This window comes from Rutidosis leptorrhynchoides, chromosome 3 (genome assembly GCF_046630445.1).
Source record: "Rutidosis leptorrhynchoides isolate AG116_Rl617_1_P2 chromosome 3, CSIRO_AGI_Rlap_v1, whole genome shotgun sequence".
NCBI classification, from domain to species: Eukaryota; Viridiplantae; Streptophyta; class Magnoliopsida; order Asterales; family Asteraceae; genus Rutidosis; species Rutidosis leptorrhynchoides.
Window position 1 is genome coordinate 531,649,104 of NC_092335.1, and position 12,144 is coordinate 531,661,247.

The 12,144-nt window shown below is 31.5% G+C and overlaps 1 protein-coding gene and 1 long non-coding RNA gene across 6 annotated transcripts; one reads left to right on the plus strand and one right to left on the minus strand.

Annotated features, from left to right (window-relative positions):
* The first annotated feature begins 410 nt into the window (after window positions 1–410).
* Window positions 411–4,455, plus strand: LOC139898380 (uncharacterized). 5 transcript variants are annotated; one of them, XR_011776997.1, is made up of 9 exons: window positions 411–663; window positions 778–831; window positions 977–1,154; window positions 1,353–1,432; window positions 1,596–1,668; window positions 2,245–2,300; window positions 3,318–3,389; window positions 3,599–3,706; window positions 4,363–4,455. It is a non-coding gene; the product is annotated as an uncharacterized lncRNA (long non-coding RNA). The 5 variants fall into 5 exon arrangements; XR_011776996.1 differs by lacking the exon at window positions 4,363–4,455 and having other exon boundaries at window positions 977–1,010; window positions 1,107–1,154; window positions 3,599–3,962; XR_011776999.1 differs by lacking the exon at window positions 4,363–4,455 and having other exon boundaries at window positions 977–1,010; window positions 1,107–1,154; window positions 1,372–1,432; window positions 3,599–3,962.
* Window positions 4,456–4,975: 520 nt separating this feature from the next.
* Window positions 4,976–5,943, minus strand: LOC139901934 (probable receptor-like protein kinase At5g59700). The gene is made up of 2 exons (XM_071884597.1): window positions 5,311–5,943; window positions 4,976–5,146 (listed from the first exon to the last, which is right to left on the minus strand). The coding sequence occupies exons 1-2, from the start codon at window positions 5,941–5,943 to the stop codon at window positions 4,976–4,978; spliced, it is 804 nt and encodes a 267-aa protein (XP_071740698.1).
* Window positions 5,944–12,144: the final 6,201 nt, after the last annotated feature.

The window sequence follows — 12,144 nt, forward strand, 5'->3', positions numbered from 1 at the left end:
CCACACCCAGTGCCCTAACAAAGTCAGAAAATTACGATCTATAGGCTATCAAATTACAATCAATCAGCTTTTAATTAGCAATACATAATCTATCTATTATATGCTATGAAAATAGCACTTTGATGACATCACTTCATTATTTTAACCATACCTTAAAAAATATTACAGGACACGTGTCACATTTTAAGATCAATTGCATGACATCATCTTCATCTAATTTTTTTAATAAATAATAAATAATAAATATATAAAAACAATCGGTAAAAAAATACGTTTTTTAAAAACTATCAATTGAGTATTACTGCCTTTTTTTAACTGAACACCGTCTCTTTCACTGCAAAATTAACAGAGCACGCTTATATCTATCTCTTCAATCAAGAATTTAAATTCAATTTTGAATTTGAATGCTCTTCTGCACACCTGTTTCCATTGTAACTGTATCATCATCCAGGTTTCTCTCCCTCTCTCAATCAATCCCCAACATCATACGCATCTCCATCCTTCAATCTTAGGAATCCATCATTCGATCTTCTGCATCACCGCTCTCTTCATTCTGTTTCTTAGCGACTCAACCCTAGGGTTTTTCTTCACGATGGTCATTCAATATTTGTTTGAAGATTGAAGATTCAGATAGTACGTGCTGATGAAGGGCGATATATACAGGTTTATCATTATTCCCTTTCTTTATCATAATTGCTTTTGATTTTTTCTTTTCTTTAATTTTTTATTGATGGATCGTTTTTGTGACGGATGAATTTGTCTATATTTTTTTCTCAGGGTTTTTAATTTTAACTTATGAAGTTGTTAGCGAAGTTTGATTCTTCATCTCTGGTATGTTGTTCGATTCTTAATCTTTGGTATCTTGCGTGTTATTTTTGCACTCAAAGTGTTTGATTAAATGATTTAATTAAAAGTAGTTAAAAAATGCTTGAATGAGTCACCTTGGATATGAAAAATTCATTGTATCTTCTTGCAGGAGCTATTTTAGATCTAAACCATTTGTGTTCAAGGTAATTTTTGTACATTTTTGGTGGTTTTTATTAGGAGTGTATATTTTCAATTTGACCTGCCGCTTTCTTAGTATTCGTTGTGTTTTAATGTGCAAGATTATGACTGTACATTTGAGTTCTTAAGGTCTACCTGACTGCTGGAAAGTAAGATTTTTGGCTCTGTTCCATTATATATTTATATATTACCTATTAGTATTTGAAGTTGTATTACCATTTTATTATTATATGTGTGGGCTTAATGTGGATTTATATATCTATATATTTGTATTTGTCATAGATAATGGTATTTCTATATCTATATCGTGTGTGTTTTAGTTGCCAAATACTTTTGCACTGATGCAGTTGTTGCAACTGGTGTTAGATGGTAAGTATGCAAGTGCATGCAAGGTGTTCGATAAAATGTCCATAAGAAGATTTACATGGTATGTTTTCTCATTGACCCTTAACAAAGACTGTATTTCGTACTCATGCTATCAAAGACTAGATTTGGTACTCAATAGTTAGATTTTACTACTTTAATTGTGCACCGTGCCCTGATAAGCCGTTTAGACCAATTATATTCATGTTTTTTTATCGTTGTGGCAGGTCCTTCAGCATAAAGTTATTGGTGTCCTTTAGGTTTATTCCAGAATCATCAAAGATAAAAGATGCTATAAATGTGAGTTATATTATACATACTCAATGGATTTAATATTCTTAGCAATGGGCTATAGTGTGTGACTTTTGTTGTAAAATGGGCAGCTTTGGTGGCTCGGTAACATTAGGTAACCTGCTTAAATTGTCAATATTAGAAACTTTTGTCTCATTTATGTATTAGTTCCATTGTCTTGTTATTAACTTATTACTTGATAGTAGCTAAATTGATAAAATTGATAAATGGATAGTGTAGTATAAAACTCATTTTTAAGCATGATTAAGGTAAAACAAGGTATCTTACTTTTTATAACTGTTTAATTTGATGAATGCCCTTAAGAAAAAGATATTGAATGTATAACTGTTTAATTTGATGTTCTTATATTCTGTTTAATGGGTAATGGATGTAAACAATAACTTTTAGTTAGAAAAGTAGCTTGCCAATCTCATATAACAAATCCTATATCAACTATAAGATAGTGATAACAAAGGCAATATCTTATGTAGTAAATAGACTCACAGACTTGAACTGATTATTGAAACTTAAAGAAAGTGATGCTTTGAATATAGTTTGAATTGCTTGAAGTTTTTTTTATTGCAGGAAATAAGAGTGTTTGTATCTATTGATGACGAAGGAGATACATTTGAGTGGAAAAGGTTTGTTTTCTATTTTGGTTTTTAGCTCTGTTTGTTTCTTATGTGTTTATACTTTCCAATGGGTAATTTTACATGTCCCAAGTAAATAGGATGAAGACATAAATCACTGGAGCCTAAGTTTTGTCAAAAGAAATTATACATTACTGTGATGGTACATTCTCCATTCTCTCATAAGAGAAGTGTGTATGCCATTATTGTTAATGATTAATTAAGATTATTAATATTTCACACTTCATTTATTTAACCAAGCTGAGTTTTTTTTTTTTTTACTCAGTTTAAATGGAGTAAAGTAATGCAGTGGGTACCATTTGGGCGGGTCAAGTCTTGGTTTAGTAGGTAATTGGTCATTTGTTCTTTCATTTGTGGGTATGTGTTCTTTTAGGTAACTTTTTGCTCATTTATAAGTAGTGCGAACATCTTTAATCTTGGTCTTTTTATTTGTTCTTGCTGAGGTGTTCTTTTAATTTTTTAAAGAAATTTATGTGTATAATGGTAAATAGAGCATGATCTCAACATTAAAAGACACCGTAATGCTTTGTATCTATTATACTTGCTTAGCTTATAATTGTCGGTTATATAAGAATTTAAACACGTATTTAAAAAGATTTATGGGGTTATGAACACTATGGACTTGACATAGGTATTGATAGGTTATATCCAAATCCATCTTAAGATTTGAATCATACCGTCTTAAAGTAAATTTAACTCTTTAGTGATGGTAAAGGATTATGTATCACCCTTTATATGTTTTTATATAAATACTTGCCCCTTTACCCATTTTGCCACCTCTGTTGGTTGGGTCCTTTATTTTCAAGCATCTTGAACATGAATTACATTCTAAATTGGTACATATTTGAAGGTTGGTTAATATTTTCTTGAATTTTCAAATGTTGCAAATGTATTCATATGCTAGCATTTTTCAGATATGCTATGGTTCTGCTCTCATGGTTACAAACCAAATGCTACAAAAAAATGATCCATTTGGACTGAGAATTCAACTTTTTTTTTTTTGGACAGGATGTGTATTATGAACAAGTAGAGGTTGCACTTTTCTAACAAAGAGTCGGCTCCTTTCTAGAGTACTATATGGTTAGTTTTATTTTTTTTCGAAAAGCAATATATGGTTAGTTTTATAAATGTATAGTAGCATACATCAGCACACTAAACCGTCATTCATCATTAAAAAACAAGGAATAGAATACAAGCACTAATTATGTTAAATGTTAATTGATGGCATTTATAATGCCATGTAATTATTGGCGTCTTTGATTCATTGTTTTTAAATCTTTTATATGCAGGTATAGGTTGACGAATTTTAATATTTTTTTTTATATTTGGGATATTGAGAATTAAGATTTAAGAGGGCTCTAAAGTTCTTTCATAATTACCCAAAGGAGTATGCTATGGTAATTTTCTTATTCGCTTGAATAATTGCCTTACCATATATTTTAGCTATAATCAAATTGTCTTTTCAATAAACATGTCATGTGTATAGAATGCAAGTATATAGCAATGTTGTCTGTGCAATTGAGGTACTTTAACATTATATCATAATCGTTTCAAGTAATCATAGTTGAAATAGTGATCATCTTATGTTTAGTTCGTAATTAAATTACTAGAGAACCATATTCGTTTAGTTTTAGGTTTGCTGTAAGAACTTTATGGGCCTGATCTTTATCAACACTTTGCTTCTCATCTACTTCCTCGAAGAGTGTAAGTCTTGTATTTTATCTATGATATTTTGCTGTAAAAGATTTCCGAGTGTGGTTAAATACATTATCAAGTTCCATGGGGTATTTTTTGCAAGTAATTTGGTTTGATCATATGCTACAAATTGTAAAATTGTACACATATCTTGGTCCATGTTTTATAATGATTGTTTAATTTTAAGGTCTTTTGGTTTAATTTAGCTTCATGTCTTATTGTTTTATAATAATAATAATTGTAGGTACTTTTTATGACAGTATAATATTAAAGTTGAACATATTGTATGATATTGTTTAATTTTAAGGTCTTTTGGTTTAATTTAGCTTCATGTCTTATTGTTTTATAATAATTGTAGGTACTTTTTATGACAGTATAATACTAAAGTTGAACATATTGTATGATGCAAGGATTGTATGATCCAGGGATCTTCAAAGTTTTTAATATCTGAATTCTAATTAGTTTGTAAATTTTCATTGTAATTGTTAGATCCAGAGTATTCGTTAAAACATTGTTGTTTTCTATATTGCGATGAATTGTGCATTTTAGTTAAATAACCATTGTCAACTATAACACACCATTTAACACTTTTTTCTTTACAATCCTGTGATTTCACGGGTCTCTGCACTAGTGAAATTGAATTTTGCTAATATGTGGCTTATGACACAAATTAAGCATATATTTAATGAACCAAAAGTCTCCTAAAGAGTCACACCAAGAAATGATCCTTTTGGAACATTTAAAAACTACAAGTCTACAACCACATAAAAATTAACCATATAGCCGCGAGTAGTAAATTGAAACAAATTATACGAACAACGGTTAAAACTTTTTGGTTCGGCCCTTGTGTTTTAATTTGCTTTTCTAGGAAAAAAATCTAAACTTTTTCAAACATTTTAAAGACCATCGATTCGTTCTTGATAAATAAAGAGATAAAGTAACATAAAGTAGCTAATTTCCACTATGCCACCTTATAAGAAGTGAGGCCTTTCCGATTCTTCTATGGATTTGTATTTGATCTCCTCTTGAAGTTCAAGCGCGGCCTCGAGTTCTTCAACAACATGAGACATTAATGGCCGCTTTTCACTGTACTTGTTCAAGCATTGGAAGGCAATTCTAGTAAACGTTTGCAAAGAATCCAGCTGCAAAGGTGGCATGACATCTTGAAACACAATCTAGTCTAACTGCCCTGTTTTGTAAATTTTTTTCCACGTCTGCACCAAAGTTGAGAACGTGCCGTTACTATTTTTTGATAACATAGTTTTCCACTCAATACTTCCAATAAAACAACGCCGAATGAGTATACGTTAGACTCTTTCGTTAATATACCGTTTTCCAGATACACTGGATCTAGGTACCCAATGGTACCTACAACACCAGTGACAAGAGCAGTGTGTGGCTGATTGGCGGGTCCCACTTTGGACAGTCCCATGTCAGCAACTTTTGCATTCCATTCGTCATCCAAAAGGATGTTTGCGCTTTTTATATCTCGATGAAGAACTCTTTGATGTGCGCCGTTGTCATCGTGAAGGTAGCTTAGTCCCCTTGCAGCATCAAGACATATCTTGATACGTTGAGACCAAGTGAGATTTTTGTTACTTAAATGGCGATCGAGGCTTCCATTAGATGCGTACTCGTAAACCAAGATCTTATCATTAGCCGTGTTGCAAAATCCGAGGAGAGATACGAGATTTTCGTGCGAGTAACGAGAAAGCATCATGACTTCTTTCCAGAACTCGGGATCACGTTGCCCAAATTTACGATCTAGACGCTTCACAGCAACAAGGCCTCTTCCTTTATAATGAGTCACTTCTGCTTTGTACACCTTCCCGAAACCACCCGACCCGATAACTTTGGTTTGATCAAACTTGCTAGTGGCTAATTCTATCTTTTCGAGTTCGATTATGAGATGTTCAAACTCCTTCATAAATGGATCCATTATTTTCCAATCCACTGAATTTTAGAAAAGAACTTACAAGTCAACTGTTCTAATTGAAAGGATATTTCAGTACTCTCGGATTGATTAATAATGGTGTTTAATTTAAAAGTGTAGAAAAAGGATACAAAAATGTGTTTTGCAAATCCTTTTTAGATCAGTTCTACTGAAAATGTTTTATTATAATTCCAATCACAAATTTCAACTACAATTATTAATTAATAAACTAATCACATAACAAGTGGTTATCAGGTCCCTTTAATTAGTTGACTTTGAACATTGAAAGGAGACATTATTGCAAGCAACCACGAGTGCATAAAATGAGGGAATATTATAATTGAATCAATCTATAGCTGATACGTAATGCCTTGATATCATGTATAATCATCTGCACTAAACAATATTGTTTATTTTCCACATGCGCTTAGCCATAAAAATTATATTTTAACGGAATGCAATACAATGATCTGTCGCGCTGACATTGTGCTAATTATGAAGCAAAAATGGAGCAATACTTTTTATTGACTTTTCATGTTTTACTCTAAGCTAATCCTACAAACATTAGAAAATTACACAATAGTACTCGTTCTTGATATATGAAGATTGACTGAAACATTAGTAGACACACAAGGGACAACAACCCTAAGACGAGAAAAATCCTTATCTTGAATAATAAATTGATATCACACAACATGTTACTTACTCTACTTTGCTTACTTATCTTTTTATAGGTTTATATAATGAATAATGATGGATTCTGGTTAGAAGAAGCTCTAAAACATGTCGAATTATTTTCCCTAATAGACCTTAACATTTGTAACATTACGTTTTTAATACTAGACAAATGTTGATTGTAAAATGATGTTTTCACTTTATAAAATGTTTCAGCAAAGTTATCATGTAGGAGTATCAAGTATGATGCACTGATGATATGATGATTGTTATACTAAAAACAAAAATAAACTTTACATTTAATTGATTTACTATTACTATATTTTAATATTGCTGTTAACTGTAATTTGTTTTTGTTCAGAAAAGAAACAGGCTGCTTCATGTAAAAAATAGAATTAGGGCGACTAATTACCTGACTACTTTAAAACATATTTCGTCAAATTCAGCCACCATTTTCTCTTTCCGTCCATCATCAATACAGTTGCAAAGTTTAACTCCATTTTATTAAGTTCCACTCTTTAAATGGACATTTGAATGTAAATTAAAGGATTTTCCATTCTTTGAGTTGACGCTTAAACATGTTGTACGAAGCGGTTATAGAATGATTTTATAGTAGTAGTTATTTAATTGTACAAGCTTTTAAAGCATGTTAACGACAGTATTAATTATTAGCAAAATTCAAATTAAATAGAATGATTTTATAGTAGCGATTATTTAACTGTACAAGCTTTTAAAGTGTATTAACGACAATACCAAAGGCTGTTATTAGCAAAATCCAAATTAATATTAAATAAATATGAATATCACATCAACCATTTCCTATTCGATACATTATATATTATTATCCCTACATGACATAGAGTAGTATTATTTCCATTCAAACATACAAACCAATTCACATTTGAAGAGTTGACAATTGACAATTTACTTTATTAGGTATGTGAAATAAAAATGCGAATGTGAATGAATGTGAATCATCCAACTTACGAATCCAAGTAAAAAATGTAGTGTGTTCCTCTTCCTGATAATATATTTGAAAATATTAATGACGAACGGTATAACCATAATTTGTAAAGACATAATTAAACTGTTTATATAACCCAAAGGATAAAGGTTAGTGATATATCACATATCATACAAAAACTAAAAATTGAACACGACGTAGATCTTTGAGGAATAGCGTGATATACAATATAAGAATTGCACTCGCAGGCAGCTATACAGGTTTGTTGACAACTATCACAATGAACCAACTCAACCAAGAACAAAAGGCTCAAAAGTATGGTATACAGTAACTAAATAAACCATAAAAAATGTATTCACATGTATGCAACCATGACATCAAAAATTTTTTTTGACATGAATCACTCAAGGGGACTAAACCACCCGCGCGTTCATAACATCAAAATGATTGCATGTTGTCATACATTTTTCCTTTTCTCAATTCGACCATCATTCTGTCCGTTGATGTAAAAATGCAAAACATGAGTGTTCGCGAATCAATGGTGGATATTCAATATCACCTATATCCACTCGTGGCACAAACTTGGATATGCGTCCGCAGAGAATGGTATGCTACATCAATATACCCAAGCACAAACCACTATGAATTTTTTTTTTTCATTTAATGTGTAACGTTATTGTTCACCGATGAGAAATTACTAAAAAAGATTTTATTGTTAATATATACCTCGAGTCGTCATTTAGCAAGAATGAACTGCTAACAACGTTGTTTAAGTCCTCTGTCATCATAATTCTCATACTTGAAATGACCTTAGCGCAAAAAAAAAAAAAAAAAAAAAAAAAAAAAAAAAAAAAAAACAAACCTTAGGAAGGATGCTGGAGTAACATAAGTTTCAAAACCAAAATTATTAGAAACGTCAAAATTTTGGTCTAAGTAAGTAACATACTTCTGAAGACACAGTTTAATGTAAAGATCGTGGCCAAACAAAATTAACGAAAGATAAATAACAAGTTAAATGTTAACTTGCAAGAACAAAGCCCACGGCTTTTCTTAATTCATGTAACAATTTATTATCAAACAAAAAACTAACTAAAAGTAATACTAGGTGTCTGCTATAAATATGGCTACTTAAGGATAAGAACAAAATAACTAGATGAGGTCTCAAATTGAATTTTAAATAATGGATAAAAGCACATGCAAACTCTCATCCACGTTTCTTCCTTGAGCCCGAAATTAACATCAACGAAATATTTATCCATTTGCACATGCGTACGTCCTTTCTTTTCTTTGACCAAGTTATTTGGTTTGTAACTTTGACACATAATATTTGGCAACAGGTGGCCCGGTTTCAGTTTCGCCAAAATAATCATGCAACCCTACAAGTGAAGGCCCACTATTAATTAAAATAGACCCACCGGGATTATAAGGATATGCACCTCTCCTTTTTCGAAAAGACTCGTTCTCAAGGAAGAAACGTGGATGAGAGTTTGCATGTGCTTTTATCCATTTGCACATGCGTACGTCCTTTCTTTTCTTTGACCAAGTTATTTGGTTTGTAACTTTGACACATAATATTTGGCAACAGGTGGCCCGGTTTCAGTTTCTCCAAAATAATCATGCAACCCTACAAGTGAAGGCCCACTATTAATTAAAATAAACTCACCGGGATTATAAGGATATGCATATATATATATATATATATATATATATATATATATATATATATATATATATATATATATATATATATATATATATATATATATATATATATATATACACACACTAGCTTTTTGAGCTCGTGCGTTGCACGAGTGTGTAAAAAGTCATCCAAAAACAGTAACCGATTATATCATTCAAGTATGTAAATAGCGAAAGTAAATAAAACGTTAGAGCCCGTGCATTTCACATGAATATGAATAGTTGAGAGCTTCTATTTGTTCTAAGAATATATTCAATGCACGATTGTTAGATTTTATTTGTGTTAAGAATATATTGAATGGAAGACAATCACTAATAAAAATAGGAGTTATGGTATCTCAAACGTCGCTTTTAATATAAAGGAACAATAATAAGAGTTATGGGAACAATAATAAATAACGATTGTTTGATAGGAAATGCACATTTGTCTAAACCTTATTTTTTTTCAAGTTTCTACACATGCATTAGCTATTTTTTTTTTTTTTTTAACGGCAAGCTTGCATCAGTCCGGACCGAAGCCTAGTCATCATTTGCAGATACACACGCGTTCGGGCAGGAAACCCGAACCATATTACAGGGATCCGAACCTTAAACCATCCCGAGGGGCAGGCGGGTCGGATCTGGGTCCTGAATAGGTCGGTAAAACCTTCCCAGGGGCAACCCGGCTTATGGTAAGTAAGCCTACCACGGGTATTTTTAAAGAGTGGGATTCGAACTTGAATCTACTGAAACCCCTTGCCCTGGCCCCACCGAAGTGAAACCAAGGATACCACTCAGCCACAGCTGGAATGGTACACATGCATTAGCTATAAACAGAACCAAATCAAAGTAAAACGTGTAAAGAAATTATAGAAATGTTAAGTGCCTGAATTAAGGAATATAACCCATAATTTGTTTTAAAGTTTAAATTTTTAAAAAGGGTAACGATTATAACACATTAAGTATCCATAAAATCATGGGATAAACATTACGTCTGTTGCTAATATTAATTAAACTATATTTTAAGAGCTCATGCGTTGCACGGCAGCTCTAAAAAAACAGTTTCGTAATCGTTATGATTTGTACAACATTGTTCGTTGTTGATATCAGTTTAATGACGAAACACTTTAAGAGCTCGTGCATTGTACGACAGCTCTAAAAAATAACATTCGAAAACGTTAGTATTGAGACTGAATAGCTATAGTATACAATCATTATCAAGAAACCCTAAAGTATTGATAACATTTGTATTGAAAGTAAACGTATTGAAACGATTAGTATTGTAAACGTTAATAATGAATACAATTACAATATAGTTTCCGATTGTTCATAGTCAATTATATCATCTCCGAGTTGCGACCCCACTAAGTTTGCCAGATAATGCAAAGCAAATACAAATCAATTTCATTCTCCATCTGCATTTACAATTATCATGCGTCAAAAAGATGTAGAAAATAATATAACTAATAACAACTTTTTGATAGACTTTTGTCAGCATTTATTTACAGGTACCATTGAACAAAGCAACAATATGATTTCAACTTATTAATTCTACAACCACTAACATATACAACCACAACACAATTGACCCGCCTGTTCTGTTCAGCCACCGATATTGCAAGTTAAACAGAATTGTTCGAGTGACTTCGTCTTCAAATGAGGTTCTTAGTTTGAGCGTAAAATTCACCTTTTTAATAATAGATAACGGTTGATATAGCCGAGTAATTTCAAAGGTCATACTCATATTGCCACTTATAAAATTTGATACTCATATTGCGACTTGTAAAATTTGATGCTTTTGACAATGTAAATAAAAAATATGACAGCTGTAAAATTTGATGCTTCAGTCGGGTCATACCTTATAAAATATATTTTTAAACTCTAATTAGTTTCCTTAGATCATGTGTCAAACTGAATACGTTGGTTGGCAATATATAATTTGATCAACTGAAGCTCATCAAAACATATTAAGTGCATATTGACATGGTCTCATCAGATATGTTTAATGTCGTAATAGTTGACTCTAGACATACTTATTTTTAGTTATTACTATTCGTGCTCATTAAAAGTAAATTACACAAAGTCTGTGCTATATACTATTCTACCGATATACTATACTACTGACATTTTGATGTTAAGATGAGAATACAACCCACATTTTATACTGCTTACAATGAAACGAACCATATATACAGGGCCGGTCCCGAGAATTTGAGTGCCCTGAGCGAGACGAAAAAAAGGACCCTAACGAATAATATAAACTATTTAAAAAACGACAATTAACGTCTTATCAATAAACATAAAGAATATAACATTAGAATTACATACAATTTGCAAGGTATAGTAATTTTTGAAATCAATGTGTAGGGTTGTTGTACAGTGGCGAAAGCAGGAATTTTCTTCATCGGGAGCGATTTTTTTTTAAAAGTGTAGTAATGTTTTTAGAACTACGAGAGCATTTAGATGGAATAGAGAAGATATCGAAAAAATTACCAAAAGATCCACTAACAATTTGTTGAATTGAGCTTCGGTTTTAGAAGAATCCCATAAAATATTGAACTCTTGTGCAATTTCTTTTACTAATACTTTAAGATGGAATTTAAGTTTATGAATTAAAAATAAAAAGGATAAGACTCGAGAAAAATTCACGTTATACATATTTATTTGATGGAATATGTTAGCTGCTGAATCTAAGTATTTTTTTGTCCCACATCGGCTTTGAACATGAAAGTATATACTATAAAATCAAAAGCCATGAGTTTAAAAGCAAAATTAAGTAAAGATGTGTTTGTTTTCTTGGGCATGATTTCTCTTTGTACCTGATAAATATTAAATACAGGGAATATGAGATGGGGGATGATTCTCATTTTTTGATCCTCATATACACA

What these genes read in the sequence shown, in the direction of transcription:
- LOC139901934 (XM_071884597.1), bottom strand. Translation starts at nt 5,943, where the DNA reads ATGGATCCATTTATGAAGGAGTTTGAACATCTCATAATCGAACTCGAA. An exon ending in TATTAACGAAAGAGTCTAAC is followed by an intron (nt 5,147 to 5,310) that starts GTATACTCATTC and finishes CCACCTTTGCAG; the next exon opens with CTGGATTCTTTGCAAACGTT.